The following is an 18,079-nucleotide window of genomic DNA, read 5'->3' on the forward strand; positions in this document are numbered from 1 at the left end:
CCTATTCCAGAACTTTGGGGGCGGGGGGGACAGGTTTTCAGAGATTGTTTAAACAGTAGTCTGAACCTCCAGAGAGATGCTGTTCCAAAGGGCAGGTACCACAACAGAGTTAGTGTACTTCTTAAGCCCCATCAGATGATACTGCTTAATGGATAAGACATGAAATGCACCCACTTTATTGGATCTTATGGGACAGGCAGAAATGATGGTAGAGAGAAATGGTGCCTCAGATAACCAGGCCCTATGCCACAAATGGATTTACAGGTGATAATAACTATTACCCGGAAGTGTACCCAGAAGCTCATTGAACCAGTGCATCTCGTGGAGCAGACATGTTACATGGGTATACCAAGTTACACCCATAACTGCTCATGCCACTACATTCTGTCCCAGTTGTAGCTTCCCAGCATCTCCAAGGGAAGACCCATTTAGAGTGCATTGCAATAAGCCACTTCCAAGGTGACCAAGGCATGAGTGACATTAGAAGGCACTCCCAGTCCAGGAAAGGGTGCAATTGGTGATGAATCCGTGCAAAGGCCTTCCTTCTTTGAGCAGCAGCTGTGAGTCCAAGAAGACCCCAAAATGCACACCTTATGTATGGGAAAGTGCCACTCCATTCAAAACCAAAAACACAGAACGTCCAGCACTAGAACAATCATGCCCCAGTAGCCATTCAGTTTTGTCAGTTGAGTTTGTGTTCCTTCCCACCCCAGACCCAAACAAATTCTCAATAGCATCACTTGATCAATTAGAATACTGACAGTGTACTGATGATGCCTCACCCCATGCTGGTAGATGACCTCATCTAGTGGTTTCATGTAGATATTAGACAAGAAGGGCAAGAGTGTCAAGCCCTGAGGCACCCACAAAACAATGGCTGGATCTCTCCCCACTTGTCAACACTGACTGCAACCAGCCATGGACAAAGGAGAACTACCATGTCATGCTTTCCACTCCCAAATCCCACAGCTGATCCAGAAGGATACTATGATTGATGGTATCAAAGGACTCTTAAGAGATCAAGAAGAACCAGGACAATCGGACCACCTTCATCCTGCCTCTGCCACAGGTCATAAACAATTACAATTAATGCAGTGTCTGTACTATGCTCCAGCTTGAAACTGGACTGAAACAGTCCAATAATTCACTTCTTTCAGAGTCCCCTGGAGCTGTATCATCCAGTATCCAAGTATCCTTCTTCAGAAAGGTGATCCCACACACACAAATCAAAATCTGTAAGAATTGGAATGGGGAATCTACAACTGTAATGTAACTTAATTTGTCCTGGAATTAATCATTTTACAAAGCTTTCAGATAGGTCCATACTAAAATGGGCTCCAACACTGACTCTCTTCTTAAAAAGGAAAGCAGCAGCGTCAAACCATCCTGTTTCATACACAGGTGGAAGGCATGACGTGCCCTTAGGCCGATCCCCTGGGAGAGCGTAGCGTGGCTAGTTGTGCCTCAAGGGGCGGAAAGCTGAAGCAGCGCGGGGCGGTTTCGGGCCCGGGAAGCGTCATTCTCAGGAGGGGAAGCGACTTTTCAGAGGAAGGGAAACGGGCCCTGCCAGCCCGAGGAAGGATGCTTGGCGGCGGCGCTGAAGCAGCCTCGTTGTCCGTCCGCAGCGGCCGCTTGGGTTTCCTATCCAGGCAGGGCCTCCCAATCCCTGGCTCCGCCTGCACCACATGACCCCTCCGTTGCCTGCAAACTTTCTTCTCCTTGTCCCGGGGCGGCCGCGACCGAGGCTGGAAAATGGCGGCTTAGCAGAGTCGCCGCTGCGTTAGTCCCCGCCTCTCTGCCCGGCTTTTCCCGACGGCTGGCGGGCTCGGGCTCCCCTCAGCTATGACGCGTTGGATACCCACCAAGCGCGAGGAGAAATACGGCGTGGGTGAGCGCTCTCTCTTTCCCTCTCCCTCCCGCGCGCCGCGGGGATCCCCCGCTCGTGGCGCGGCTGCCTGGCTGCTCCCGGCGAACTTCCTCAGAAGTTGAAGCTCCGCGGCTGAGAAACGCGTCTCGCAGCGAAACCGAAATCCTCCCCGCCCCCGTCGGGCCACTGACTCGCCCTTTATCCGTCTCCTGCGCGGCGCCTGACTGCGGCGTTTTGGGGAAGGGTCGAGGCCGACGAGAGAAAGCGGCTTCTTCTCAAAAGGCCCGCGCTGATGAAAGGAGAGGGGGGATTGGGGGGTGTTGTTTCGCTTTACTTCCCATAAAGAGGCACGCTTCCTCTGCCAAGAGCGACTTCTGTTTTCCTACCTGCTTTCTTCCCGAGCCTTTCTAGCGTCGTTTGGGGCATCTCCTCATTGGATCCCTTAGTCCTGTAATTATTTTTGTTTTTGTTGCTTTTGATTTACATGCCCCCATCTCTTCCAAGGGTGGTTGTTAGGGAAATCAGGTCCAATTGAACTGCATTTTTCTGTCCTGCAAAACAGGACTCAGTTTCTCCCAATAACCCCTTTCCCCATTACCTGCTGAATTCTCCTAAAAGGAGGTGGAAACTAGTGCCCTCTGTTTTTAACTCTTTCTTCCTCAGACTTATTTTGACACAGAGTACACATGTAGGGGATCTCTGTTGGATATTACTTCTTTTCTGTAAATCTGGTGGATAATTGGTGCCACAAGCTGAACCTGGAGTCAGACTTCTTAAAAAATGTTCTCTGCAAATTTCCTGGCAGTGGATTCTTTGAGTCCCTTTGCAGAACAAACCAGTATCTTGTAGGAACTCAGCCTGTCTTGTTAGTTCAACATTGTTATGAGAAATCAGACAATTAGATTAATTGTCTTAAGCATAGGTATGCAAAAATAAACTTCCATTAGTATTGGGGCTCTTACTAGATTAAGGAAACCTTAGCTGATTTACTGTGTGATTTAAATAATGGGTGAAATAAAATGTGAATGAAATGGGTTTCTTCTGTTAAGGTGACAGTTACATCAGATGCTACCTCAGAAGTAGCATTCTCAGTGTGTGAAAAAAGGAATGTTTCATCTAAGGGAGGGTTTGCCAGACACAGAGTTGTAAATCTGGCAGTGCAGGAGTGCATCATTGTAATTCCCATAGCTGTGTGCGCAGATCATACTAAGCCATGTTTTGTTGAATAATCCAAAATTTGTTAGATTTATAACCCTGATTTACAAAATACTGTTCTTATATTTGCAGTCTGAATAACAAACTAGCCAGCAATATTTAGGTTGACATGTTATGTATTTTCAGTCTATGCAGTTAATAAATGTGTTATTCATATCCAGAAAATTAATTATTAAATCACAGTTAAGTTCACAATGGACAAACATATCTTTAGAGCATAATTTGTGGTTTTCTAGATGTGGCTATGCTACATTTTTTCAGTATTCCTCACTATTGCCATACTTACTTGCCAACATTTGAAGAAATACACATTGTGCCCACCTCTGTGATATATCCAGCTAGTCTATAAAAGAAACTATTCTTAGTTCCTGATGCTTTTCCAAAGTTAAGTAGTGAAATAATAGCAGTAGGATGTTGGGGATGAGGAAAGAGAAATGCAGCATTGTTTATTCTACTCTCATGCAACATTTGCACTTGTTCAACTTGAGTTGTTTTTTTTTTCTTTTCCTTCTTTTTCTGTCATGTGTCTGCTTTATGTGTGTGGGTTTTGAATGAATTCATGGTAGGAAAGAAATATAGCTCCTCTTTTATTAATAGCTTCCAAATCTGATGCTTAATGCTTGTTTTTTAACAACATGCATTATCTGTATGTTTTCTAATTTCTCCCATATTAGGATTGTTGGAAAGAGAATTGAAATAATGTGCATGAAATTATACAACAATGTTCAGTATTTTTATTAGTAAAAACAGCACATGCTAAATAAACTACCTTCATGGTGCAAATGCATCATTTGTAGTTTGTTTCAGATAATACTTGTAATGTCTTTTGTAGGGGAAAAAAACTATTTGTTGCTCTTCTCTAATCTGGTTCACTAAGACTAAACTACTATTAGGGCTATGAAATCTGGATTGCAAATATCCAGAGAGCCACTTGATGGCAGCAAAAAGAATCTGAAAATTCTAATTCTGCTGCTAATGGTTGTCAGCGCAGATCTGATAGGCCTAATAATAATTTTGATTACAGTATTTGGCTTAGAATGTTGTGCCATGCTATATTTAAATTATTTATGCAATCACATGTTTTGTAAATCCATTATAGTTTATTTAATAAATTATTACTAAGCAAACCAAAGAGCGAATGGGCCCACATGCCATGCTAACCCACATTATATGGAATAAGCCACATTTGGAAAGTTCATTTTTGTTAAGTCTAGTTTGTTTTAACTACATTACCATTCAGTGTGATAGGTGAAACTACATATGCACCAGGGATCATACTTAAATTATCCAGCTATATGGGCAGGGGCCTCTGCAAAATAGAATGAAATGTACATCATGGTATCAAAATGCAAGCTCTGCTTCTTAAGTACTTGCATAGGTTGTTACACATTATTTTAATCTGCTGTCTTCCTTGAACCCAGTCCATGTGATTAGTCTATAGTTTGTTCTGCTGTGTGACCAGAAACACTGAGTTGATGAAATAAACCATGAATAAACTTATCTTTTCAATTTTTCATTCTCTGATCGGAAGTGGTGAATCCCAAATAGTTCAGAAGTGATGGAGAGCATGCTACTGCTTGGAATGTAGTTTTTTCTTAAGGCAATAAGATATCCTGATTATCTGTGGACAGAGGCTGGTTCTCTAAATAATGTCATTAAACAACTCCTGTTTCTGATTTATCTTGGTAGATACCCCCTTCCATATTATCTTCTTGGCTGCAAATCCTTTATGGATTCTAATGTAGACATCACTTCATGTGCTCTAATTGCAGGTGGTTGCTAGATCTGTACTTCATTTATCCAATCTAGATTCAGTTCTTCTGAACTTCAAATGTTACCATTTTCACTTGATTAAATAATTATATACTGACATTGTTTTCTGGTTATTGACAGGAAACTTTACTTGTATATATACTTCCAGGTTTGATCTTTGTAGTACTTATTGCTTCTACCATATCTATCCAGAATTCATTTTGAGGCAATATTTTTACAAAATACTCTGCCTGCTTTAGAGTATCCAAGAATTCTTCATCAGGCAAAATTAAGGGTCCCATATTTTTGTGAGCCAGTAGACCCGTCTGAGAGCATGTTGTGGCTAATCATACAAAATGATTACCCTGGTGACTATAGTTAATTATAAAATATCTAATTACCAATTTACCTTTGTCATTTTTCCTGAGAATATAAGCACACTACCAAATGAGCTTTTGGCTATAACTATCCTTCATTTTTTAAAATGCAGATGAAACTGTAGTTGGTACTTTGACTTAAAGGTGAGCTGTCACCTTGTCGAGTTTCTGGATGATGCTAAACTATTCAGCATTGTAAAAATCAAGTGGTTATGAGGAGCTGTAGAAGGATCTCTTTAAGCTGGGTGAGTGGCCAACCAAATGGCAAACGTTCAATTTAAATAAGTGAAACATGGTGCATATTGGGGCATTAAACACACACACGGATGGGGCTTGAGATGTCTAACTGGCTAGTAAAAAGATCTTGGAGTTATAGTGGATAGATGTAAACTGGGGGGAGTGGCAGCTGTGGAAAAGTCAAATTGCGTCTTGGGATCATTAGGAAAATGACTGAAAACCAAAATGTCAGCTTTGTAACATACAAATAGTTCTGGTTCCCACATTTGAAAAATGTAATAGACCTGGAAAAAAAACAGAACAGGGCAGTAAAAATAATAAGGGGACTCAAACTTTTTTCTCTATAAGAAAAAGCTAGGACATTCCGTCTTGCTTGAAAAAAAGGTGGTTGAGGGGATATATGACTGAGGTGCATAAAATCATTCATGCTATGGAGAAAATGGATGGGTGAAATTTTCCTTCATCACTTAAAACCCTCTGACCAGAGGTCATCTGGTTAAGGTGGAAGGAAATTTAGAATAAATACAAGAAAGCACTTTTTTACACAGCGCAGAATTAAGCTATGGAATTCATTATAAGACGTAGTGATAATCACTAACTAGGAGGATTAGATAACTTCATGACCCATTAGGACTATCGGTTTTGAATATTCACTATTGTGTCTGGATTTGGGGCAATGCCTCCAAATACCAATTACAGATGAAATAATGAAGTCACAATTTCCTGTTTGTGAATATCCCAGTGGCATTGGATTGGTCACTGCAAGAAACAAAAAGACGGACTAAGATGGGCCTTAGCTTGATCCAACAAGCCTATTTATATGTTTACTTAGCAGCATGCCTATTTCCATTTTTTTTATTAAAATAATCTCTCCAAAATAAAAATCATATGAGACAGGGAGCTTGGCTACTACCCCCAGAGGCTACTACAGGTGGTCCTTGCTTAATGATGGTAATTGTGACCATAATTTCCATCGCTAAGCGATGTCATAAAGCACAATGTCATGTGACCACCTGCTTAGCAACAGCAGTTCTGGTAGTCCCTGCTTACTGTTGTTAAGTGAGGACTGCATGTGTCGTTAAGCAAGGACCTCACATGATTGTGACTTCTGACTTTGTGCCAGCTTCCCCATTGACTTTTCTTGACTGCAGCTGGCAGGGAACATTGACTGAAATTAGGGAATGTTGCAAATCACGATCATGTGCCTGCAGGGTGCTGTGACAATCGGAAATCTGGGCTGGTTGCTGAGCACCCAGATCATGGTCATGTGACTGCGGGAGCACTGCAACAGCTGGAGCTTTAAGGACCAGTTGTAATTACCACTCGTTCAGGGCTGTCACAAGTTTGAATGGTCACTGAACAAGGACCACCTGTACACTGGGAACCAAGGAACAAGATGGTTGAATTCCCAATATAACTGGAATGCTACAGGTTTAGGAGTGATCATTTTGATCTGATCAGGAGAAAAAAAAATCAATGTTTTCAAAACTATTATTGTGGGGGGAGTGCACAGGCTATCCCACTAGTTACCTTTCACACAACCATTTTTCATTTGAATTGGGACATGATAGCCTGCAATTTATAGAACAAAAATACAGTGTGCAGTGCTTTGGATTAGAAAGGAAACAGTGCTTTGGAGCGTGCAGGAGTGTAAACATAGCATCTGTCTGTCTATATACTACTAAAAGTCTTGTGACTTTGTAACCTTCAACTGGCCGAAACGCTGCATCATAGGGCAACAGTTTTTGAACCAAGGTACCTCAAATGGACTAACTTACAGAATCTGTCCAAAATCTGGCACCCATTAATCCTGTGGAATTGAAATTTGGCAAAGTTGTGGCTGCTTCAGTGCTGCTGCACTGCTGCCACTTCAGTGCTGCCGCACTGCTGTGGTCAGCGATGGTCATGTGGTTGTCATTTCCATGCTCCCTGCCAGCTTCCCACAAGTCAGTGGGGAAGCTGGCAGGAAGTCTCAACTTGGTCATGATTGTTGATGCTCCCTGCCAGCTTTCCTCAAGCAAAGTCAGTGGGGAAGCTAGCAGGAAGTTGAAACTCCAAGGCCAGCAGGCAGGTAAGTGGTTGCTGCTGTGTGTGGGAGGGAGCAAGGGGATGCGCAAGAGGTATGGCGAGGGTCAGGGACAGTGTGAGAAGGTGCAGCACAGGACAGGAAGGGTGTGGGTCAGAGAGGGTGCGCAGGGGTCCACGAGTGCCTGGAGCGGCATGAGCACAGAGGGATTGGGGGAGGGTGCGTGGGTGGGGGAGACTTACCCAAGCAACTTGCGACCTTCTGTGCCAGCTTACCCATTTCTCCCTACCAGCTTCCCACAAGCTAAGTCAGTGGGAAACCGGCAGGACGCTGGAAATTGCTTCTGTTCCCACTGCTTTTTTGCCTGTTGGTGGTCATTCTGTTGATCTGTTTAGGTAAGTAAATATCTCTGAAACAACGACCCAACTGAAACAATGACTCAGTGGGTCACGGGTTGTTTAAGAACCCATTAAAGCAGTTGTGCCTTTTCCCAGGATTGCACAGCAGCTGTGGAGGAAACTGCACAGCTCTGATACAAAACTCCCTTGGACTTGATTTCTGTGATGACAAAGGTACACATATGGTAGTTGATATGAATTATGTTCCAAAATAATTGAATATTTTAACAGTTCTTCATGGTTTTGTCTTAGCTATTCAACAATGCTCACTGTTTCTCTATTAGAATTTAATTAGTGTTTAAGAGAAAAAGAGATTTATGAAATTTATATTCTGCAGAGATGTTATTGTCTAGGAAATATTCTTCACTTCTTTTAGTGTACTTGAATCCAATTTATATTCATTTGCCTGTAAGTTCTTTCTGAAACAAACACATTAGAATATAAATATATAAGGAGGAAACTTTCTTCATAGGATAAATTCTGAGTAAGACAGTGCAATATATTGGAGATTACTCCTTAACATTACCTGGTGCTGTTGATGTGGTTGGTTTCCTTGTTTTTGATTTAGTATGATATGTATGCTTGGCATTGTGGTTTGGAAATCCTGAGTTATGGCTTAGCATCATGTATGAATGCCAGCAGTTCAATTTTTCTAAAAAAAATGGTTACATTGTGTTTAGGGTGATATGCAAATTCAGAAATAGAATTGCATTGATTCCATAAAAGTTAATTCACTATTTTGGAACTGTAATAATAAATGTTATGACAGACTAGAAAGTGACAGACATCCTGCTCAGTCAGTATTCTCTATTGTAAATTATATAATTGACTTACCTCTGCTATGAATAACTGCCAGTGAAGACTGTGTGTGGATATGCTTATCCAACGGCATTTCTGGATAAAAAGCTGATGGCTGGATTTATAGGTTGTGCTAAGCCATAGTTTATTTAACTATGGTATGTTGAATACATCGTATTTTACTAGATTCACTTGCTGTGTTAGGTCATAAACCATGCTTTACAATCCTTAACTGGATGGGTTAACAAGCTGTGTTAAATCCAAAACAAACTGAACTGAAGCCAGTCGAACATCCAAACAATACAGCTATGCAATGTCGTATTTGGCAAATAGGACTATGTCTCATGCTAACTATAATGTGGTTTGTTTGGTTTTTACTTAGCATGTTGTGCAAAACCAGGTAATTGTGATTTATTCAATACATTTAATTAAGGAAACCATGGCTTAGTGCAGTAAGAACTGGACCATTGTGTTTTGACAGATGGGCAGGTTAATTCATTTGATTGTAACATGGAACTTATAGAAGCTTATTAATAAAGTGCTTCTCATTGCAGGGATGTTACAGCAGTTGGTTTCATAGCAGTCATTGTAGTTTCATTTGTGATATTCTTCCTGATCCTGAACCTGTGGCTCTCATATGAAACAAACAACTTTTTATTCAGTGTAATTTAGAAGCAGTGCCTCGTTCTACTTTAGAAGAGGTATTTTGCATGATTTGTGCATCTCAGAATTGTAAATAGGGCGTTTTGCCCTGATGCTGTAGTGTGTATACATAATTTCTGTTCTATAAATCATTTAAATCCCAGAAAGAGATTCTTGATTTAAAATTACTCTTTGCTGTTATACTTGGCATGATTCTTTATGACACAGGAGTATTGCTGTATCACTAGTATCTTATATGGTAAGAACTGTTCATGGGTTAGCTAGGTTTTTAATGTGGGATCGCAAATTATTATTGTGAAATAATTTCAGTCAATCCAGATAAGCAAGTTACTGTATCTTATGCAAGGATACATCCAAATCTTTTGGTTTCATTTGAATGAAATGAATTAAAGAGGAGCAGACAAGGATCAGTGTAATAAACCACTATTTTATATGCAAGGTGTGCAGCATCTCACAAAGAGGCAGGCTTTAAACTAAATCAGGAAGAGGCAGGAGACGAATATCCAGAACCACACTCAAAGCATAAGCCCAACGGCAGTAAACCTTACAGCAGGAAGGAAGTAGTAAGAAGGAAGGAGTGCTCAGGAATATCCTGGAAGGTTCAGCAGGCAGACCTAAGAAGGGTGGTGCTAAAGGGCTCAGATCCTTTACACCAGTGCTCAGAGTATGGGGAACATACTGGTGGGATGGAACTCATGGTTGGAATATAGTACTGGTGGTATATATATTTTTTTTCAAAAGAAACTGAACTCAATGTAGTCAGATTAGTATTCTAAATTTCAAGAGAGCTGACTTCAATAAGGTAAATGGAAAAGGTAGGAAGGATTCAAAAGGTTGAAATCCTGAAGAGAAAAGCAGTGTGTGTGTATGGGAATTCTGAAAAATGAGATAATTGAGGCCCAAACATAATGCCAAAGAGAAAGAAAAATGGGAGACATTTAATGAGACTGGTGTGGTTGCATAGAGATGTCTCTAATCAACTGAGAAACAAAAAGGACTTTTTTAAAAAATGGAAAGCATATAACAAAAGAAGAATATCAGGAAATAGCCCAAGTCTATAAGGATATGATCAGGAAGACTAAGGCTCAGAATAAGCTGAGGCTTTCAATGAATGCCAAAAATAACAAAAAAAAGTTTATTTGGGTATGTGCGGAACAAGAGGAAGATCTTGGTAAACTGGCTGGAGAAGTTGGCAAGATGGTGACAGACAACAGGGAGAAAGCTGAACTGCTTAGTTTCTATTTTACATTGGTCTTTTTGCAAAAATAAAAGTGGTCGGACCTGTCAGAGACTGTACCATAGTGGGCAGAAGAGAAATGCAGGTCAAAATAGGCAAGGAAGTGGTGAGAGAATACCTACTGCTTTGAATGAACTCAGGTTGCCAGGGCCAGATGGATTACATTCTGGTGGATGTGATCTTAAAACTACTAAGTATAATATTTGAGAACTTCTGGATACAGGAGAAGTACTAGAAGAGTTAGCATTCCAGTCTTTTAAAAGGCAGAAAAAGTGGACCAGGAAACTGCAAATCAGTCAGCTTGATGTTGATACCTGGAAAAATCCTAGAAAAGATAATTAAGTGGGTTTGCAAGCACTCAGAGAGAAACAAGGGGATTACTAAAACCTAGCATGAGTTTCTTAAGAATAGGTGGTGCCTAATCTTACAGTTTGGTTTTTTTTGACAAAGTAAATACATTAGTAGACAAGGGAATGCTCTGGATGTTGTACATCTAGACTTCAGTAAAGCATTTGATAAAGCTGGCCATAGTTGATTCCTTGATAAAATTGAGCGATGTTGGATGGTCCCACTACCAGATAGATTTCAATTGGTTGAACAACTGACCCAGCCAATGGTCCTTAATGAATTTATGGCTATATGGAGGTATGCAGTTGGGTATCTCAGTGTTCCATCCTGGGCTCAGTGTTCTTCAACATTTTTATGAATGATTAGATGAGACGATAGAAGGGATTATCAGCCCGTTTACAGACAACACAAAGCTGGAGGGAATTAATAACATCTCAGAAGACAGGCCCAAGGTTCAAAAGAAACTTGATAGATTTGAACAGTGGACCCTTTCCATCAAAATGCAGTTCAGTAGCAAGAAATGTAGGGTTCTGCACTAGGAAAAATCAGATGTACAAGTACAATATAGGTGGTACCTGTCTCAGCAGTAATACTTGTGAGAAGGATCTGGGTGTCTTGGTAGACCACAGATTAAGCATCAGTCAGCAGTGTGCTGCAGCAGCCAAGAGAGCCAGTGAAATATTGGGCTGCATCAACAGAGGTATACTGAGATCACAGGAAGTGATAGTTCTGCTCCATACTTCACTGGTCAGATACTACCTGGAATACTATGTCCAGTTTTGGTTGACACCGTACATGAAGGATGCTGAGGAACAGGAGAGAGGGCAGAGAAGAGCAATGAAGATGGTGAGGGGCTTTGTCAGTCCTTCGACATAGGCCAGTTCAAGAAACTTGACTCTAGAAGATATACTGGAATTCTGCTTCATTGATGTAGGCTAGAGCAGGACAGCAAACCTTTTCTGTAAAGGGACAGATTGCACTTCTTCTCTGCCTCTGTGGCTGTGGCTGGCAGGTTTGCGGGCCAAAGAGGCGGTGATAGGCTGCGGCCACCACCCAAGATGCCCCACTACTGCCCTTTACCTTGGCAGCTTGGCTGAGGCTTGGGCCTGGTGATCTGCTGCCTGCCTGCCCGCCCATCCATTCTTAGCTTGAGGACTATACAAAAGCAGGAGGCAGGCCAGATTAGGCCTGTAGGCTGTAGTTTGCCAACCCCAGGGCTAGAGTAACAGAATCTTAAAAGCTTGACAGCATTTTCCTTTCCCTTCTCTTATATGAAAGAAAGTCAAAGTAGGGTCAATTTTAAGTTTTTTTTTTCTGTCGTCGTCTTCCTTTCACAGACTTAATTCATGTTTTGCTAACTGCTGCCACCACCTTGCTTCTCCAAGGTTATTCTGGTTCTCTAAAGGCTTGGAGGCTGAAACCTGTGAAGAATGGTTAAAGGAACTGGTTATGTTTAGCTAAAGAAGAGAAGGCTAAGAGGAGACATATAGCAGCCTTCCATACTTGAAGGGCTATCAGAGAAGAGGATGTGGATTCATTCTCCATAGTGCCTGAGAATAGAACCAGTGGGCGGCAGCTTTACAGAGAGAGGTCCAAACTCTAAATAAGGAGAAATTTCCTGACAGTGAGAACTGTTAAGCAGTGGAACAGCCTTTCTCCTGGAATTGTCGATGCTCTGTAACTGGAGGATTTCAAAGAAAGGTTGGACAGTCATTTGGGATGGTGTGAGGATTCCTGCCCTGGGCAAGGGATTGGACTAAAAGACCTCCAAGATCTCTCCCAACCCTGTGATTCTATAATTCTATATAATAATATTTGGACAATCCTGTTGTTTTATTCAGTCAGGTACTGAGTTTGACTAGTTTTTTTTTTAATTGAATGTATGTGGGGAACAGACATGAGACAGAAGGATGAAAATATCATTAAGGTTGGGCATAACATAATATCACAGTTTCAGTAGCATCATTTTTATTGGACATAGAGCCAGTTTGGTCTAGTGGTTAAGGTGCTGGGATAGAAACCAGGAGACTGTGAGTTCTAGTCCCACCTTAGGCATGAAAGCTGGCTGGGTGACCTTGAGCCTTGTTGTTGTGAGGAAAATAGGAGGAGGAAGGAGTATTAGCTATGTTTGCCACCTTGAGTTATTTATAAAGATAAATAAAATAAAATAAAATAAATGAAGATTGTGGGACACATACATGCTTTAAAAAGCTAGAAAATTCAGCTGTATGAAAATGGAATAATTTGTCATTAAAACTAAGTACATTTGGGTTGTGTTTCACTTAAAAACAATGTTAAGCTTGCAGCAGAATAGTTCAGTGTGTTCTTTAATTGTGATGGAAATTTTGTCTATTGTCCAGTGATCTTGAAAAAAGTAGCACTTACTATAATAGCTTTTTTTACAATAGCTGTGAATGATGATCATGTCCAACAATATGACATGCCTCTAATGAATTTCAAGGATGTGGGAGTTGAAAATAAATGTATTGTTGCTAACAGAGAAGAGAAGAGCAAAGTGAATATAGACATTATCATTTTCCTGCAACTGATGGGTTTGAAATCTGATTCTTTTGTTTTCTGCCTCACTGTATTTTTCTTTTAAGGGTGACTCAGACTTACTTCTGAGTGGATGTGTATAGGGTTGTGTTGATAATGTGCTAAATTTACATGTATTATATGCATGGTACATTTTTTAATAGAAGACAACGTGACTAGGTACTATTACTTATGACAGAAGCATTAACTCAGAAACAGTTACTGAGAGACAACCCTGAAGAAATGCTACAAGCTTTTGAATAAAAGAAAGCTCCAAAGTCATGTACAAATTTAAATTTGGAATACATAGTTAAATGTAAATAGTGTACAGGTAGTCCTTGCTTAACAACCCTAATTGGGACCGGAATTTCTGTGGCTAAGCAAAGCGGTTGTTAGGCGAAACATCACGTGACTGCGCTGCTTAGTGATGGCAGTCCCAGTTGTGGTCATTAGGCCAGGAACTTATGCTTCTCCTGCCCTGCCACACTCGCTTCTGCTTCAACTCCCCCCAGGCTCCTATCTTCCCCTATATCTGCCCTTTTGGCTGCGCTTCCCCTGCTGCCCCACATTCTGCTCTGCACCCTCATTACCCTGCACTCTGCCGCCCCCTGCTGTCCCCAGCTGGCCTTTGCCATCTTCTTCCTCCCACTGCTGCTGAGGTGCACATGGCCTGGCCCTTTGTGAGGTAGCTGTTGGCTGCGTGCAGCCTTCCTGAGACCTTGTGTGGCCTTGCAAGGCTTCCAGAAGGCTGCACATGGCCTTGGGAAGGCTTTGCAAGGCCAGCAGCTGCCTTGTGAAGGGCCAGGCTGGGTGCACCTCATCAACAGCAGGAAAAAGGAGACAGCAAAGGTCAGCTGGGATCGGCAGGGGTTGACAGAGTGCAGAGCGGAGTGTTGGGTGATAGGGCGGTGGAGGGCAGGGCATCCAAAAGGGCAGAGATAGGCAGGTGGGGGGAGTTGAAGTGCACCCTGTGGTTGTAAATGTGGGAGGGCTGCCAAGTGACTGGATTTTGATTGCAGGGGCACTGCAATGGCTGTAATTTTGAGGATTGGTCATAAACCATTCAGCACCATCGTAACTTTGAACGGTCACTGAAAAAATAGTCATTAAGTGAGGACTACCTGTAGTATATTGTATGGTCCTGCAAAACAAGCCAAGTGCAGATTTGGAACAGGTCTGATTTGCAGCAATTCTGGAAGCTGTTACTTGGAAAAAATATTAGTGATAGACATAATTAGCTCAAGTGTAATTTGAGGGGGACTTAGAGAAAAATATCTTCTTGACTTCACTGATTAGTGACAAGAAATTTAACTGTGATATTTTGTTTAACTGAAGAAAAATAAATGTTACAGGAATAAGATTTTGCCCCAAGCATTAAATATAATTTCTGGAGATAATCTGCTGGAAAATTTAGAGAGATAGGTAATGTATAGTAATAGTCTTTTCAAAGTATACCTTTTGTTGAACAAGATTTAAGAATACTGAAAATCTGGCAGTTCTAACAATGGTTTATGCATGTTGTGGAACTCTTTATAAATGCATTTTTGAAGGTTCTTTCTTAGAATATGTAACAAATCAGGTTGTCCTTGTTTAGCAACTGCCTTGGACAGTGACTGTTCGCAGTTACAACAGTGATGAAAAAGTAACTTTGAGATCAATGCCAGTATTTAGAACCTTTGGAATGTCTCTCTCTCTCTCTCTCAGTCACATGTTCACCATTACAGTCAGTATGTGTTGTCCTGTGCCTGACCCTTTTTTTCCCTCTTTTTTTCTCATAGAGGGGAGAGATTGATGAAATAAGCTATCGCTTCCTGTGGCACAGCAAGTCCCTAAGACGTGCTAACCCTAAGTTTACAAGCTCAGCTTTGTGACCTTATTAGTTGATTAGAATTCTCCCACCCCCTAGCAGCTGCTGCCTGAAATTGACAAGATCCTAATCAGTTTCTTGCTAAAGGCTCTGCTAGCACATTCCTTTCCATGTGTATTCCCCATTGTGTGCCTGCTTTACTCTCTTGTAATCTCTTCCTCTCCAATGAATGTAAGTACAAACATCAATTCCTTTCTTGCTAATTATCCTAGCGCCAGGGTGAGCATTCCAAAGGGCAGGGGAGTGGGGGAAAATGGCTATAAGATTTGCCCTTTTACCCGGCTTCCTTGTGAGTCAAGTTCTGGAAACCTTCCCTGCCATTTGGGCTCACGTGCCTGTTTGGGGTTGTATCCTTCTGATGCTGTAAAGCAAAGGAAAGCTAAACTAAAATCATGAGCATAATCGTGGTCATGTGATTTTTTCCCCTTACCGACTGCTTCGTTTAACAACCAAATTAACAATTGCTGGTCCCAATTGTAGTTGCTAAACAAAAACTACCTGGAACTTTTAATGGCTACTTACCAGTGCTAATGTACTGTTGCTAATATTGATTATATTCTGGACATCTTGACAATACATATTAAGATTTTGATCTTAAATTTATTAGCTACTTTAGATATTAGGGAAATCCAGCTATTCCCTATGTAAGTAGATGGTTATTTAAAGCTTTATTAATTTCACAAATTAATTGGCATGGTATAAAGATTGAATCTGACAATCAATGAAGAATTCCAGTGGCCACCTGACTTCCATTGAAATTAGGTAAAGGTAAAGGTTTCCCTTGACATTAAGTCCAGTTGTGTCCGACTCTAGGGGGTGGTGCTCATCTCCGTTTCAAAGCCGAAGAGCCAGCATTTGTCCGTAGATACTTCCGTGGTCATGTGGCCGGCATGACTACACGGAACGCCGTTACCTGCCCGCCGAAGCGGCACCTATTAATCTACTCACATTTGCATGTTTTTGAACTGCTAGGTTGGCAGGAGCTGGGACTAGCAACGGGATCTCACCCTGTCACGTGGATTTGAACTGCTGACCTTCCAATCGGCAAGCTCAGTGGTTTAACCCGCAGCGCCACCGCGTCCTCTTACTTATATGAAAATGCCAGTATAGAATAATATGATTGATGTGAGCAGGAGCTGGTCATATTACTAAGTCTGGGCTGAGCTATAAACAATTCAGCATATTTCTGGCATAACTGGCCAGCACACTCCTTTTGTTTGGGTATCAGGATTAGAGCCCATGTTACATGCACTCACAGGTTTGGCTTATGGTCACTCATGCATGCACCTACAACCTGTTGAGGCACATGGATCTTGTAAGCTCCCCCTTGCTTTCTACCTGGTTTTTCCAAATAGGTGGGGCTAGAGCAGAGAAGACCCACAGCCCTGGTCAACAGCCAGGAAATAATTAGGGACATTCACAAAGTACTTTCAACTGAACACTGAGGCATTCTTTGGAATACATGGAGACCCAGTGAATTTAAAGTAACAGCAAAACTTTACTGGTTTACAGTATACATTTGCTCTTTCTCACTCATACACACTCATCCATGTCCTTCTCAACTAGGGTGCCAGGCACTAGCTAGAGGGATGGAAGCCGCCAGGTCTGTATCCAAAGACGACTCGAGTGGGTGGGCTTCAGGACCCCTTTTTATTCCCAAAAACTTTTGCTTTGTTGATTAGCTGGGATTGGGGTTTTTTCCATGTGCTCAGGCCCAACTTCCTTTGTCTGGTTCAGGTGACATTTTTTCCTTTGTTTCCTTAATGACTTGTTTCCTATGGCATCTTCAGCCTAGTCTCACACCAAACAGATTTTTTCTTCACTCCTCCAAGGAGTCCCCAAATATACAGTATATCATCTGGAATACCTGCTGTATATCCTCTAGGTGTATGATATGCACTAGGTAAAGAGACGTTCACCGTGTTCCTGCTATTCCCCACCTTTTGTCAAACGTAGTATAATATGGTCCATGTATTATCATTTTATTAAAATATCATGAGAGACTGTGTTGAAGGCTTTGCTGAGGTCCAGAGACACAGTCCACAGATTCTTCTAATCTGCTATGCTAGTTCTCTATGAAAGTGTATCCATGTAACCATATTGAAGAAAATTAATGTGAATTAATGTGTCAGTAATTGACAGTGAATCACTGCTACAATCATAGCTGTATTCTTATTTTGCAGATAAAAGCTTGCGTCTAAACGTTGTATGTGTCTTTATGTTACTTGGCTATCTGTAAGAATAAATTCATACTTCTTTGCTAGTTTGATATCATACAGCAGCTTGCCACATTAGTCAAGTGCCGATTTTATATCAGCATAATGTTTATTCGTTTAGTCGCTTCCGACTCTTCGTGACTTCATGGACCTGCCCACGCCAGAGCTTCCTGTTGGTTGTCAACACCCCAGCTCCCCCAGGGACGAGTCCGTCACCTCTAGAATATCATCCATCCACCTTGCCCTTGGTCGGCCCCTCTTCCTTTTGCCCTCCACTCTCCCTAGCATCAGCATCTTCTCCAGGGTGTCCTGTCTTCTCATTATGTGGCCAAAGTACTTCAGTTTTGTCTTTAATATCATTCCCTCAAGTGAGCAGTCTGGCTTTATTTCCTGGAGGATGGACTGGTTTGATCTTCTTGCAGTCCAAGGCACTCTCAGAATTTTCCTCCAACACCACAGTTCCAAAGCATCGATCTTCCTTCTCTCAGCTTTCCTTGTGGTCCAGCTCTCGCAGCCATATGTTACTACAGGGAACACCATTGC

General features: G+C 41.6%; 1 protein-coding gene across 4 annotated transcripts in view; it reads left to right on the forward strand.

Moving 5' to 3' along the window:
• Positions 1 to 1,572: 1,572 nt before the first annotated feature.
• The window catches only part of DOCK1 (dedicator of cytokinesis 1), a 489,239-nt gene continuing 472,732 nt past the window's right edge, over positions 1,573 to 18,079 (forward strand). For 2 of the 4 annotated variants that reach the window (XM_063307343.1, XM_063307344.1), the window contains exon 1: positions 1,573 to 1,888. In XM_063307343.1, the coding sequence (XP_063163413.1) occupies positions 1,843 to 1,888 (46 nt within the window). In that variant the 5' untranslated portion in view covers positions 1,573 to 1,842. The remainder of the gene's footprint in view (positions 1,889 to 18,079) is intronic. The other 2 variants (XM_063307341.1, XM_063307342.1) reach the window with 1 other exon arrangement.

Source organism: Candoia aspera, chromosome 6 (genome assembly GCF_035149785.1).
Source record: "Candoia aspera isolate rCanAsp1 chromosome 6, rCanAsp1.hap2, whole genome shotgun sequence".
Taxonomy (NCBI): Eukaryota; Metazoa; Chordata; class Lepidosauria; order Squamata; family Boidae; genus Candoia; species Candoia aspera.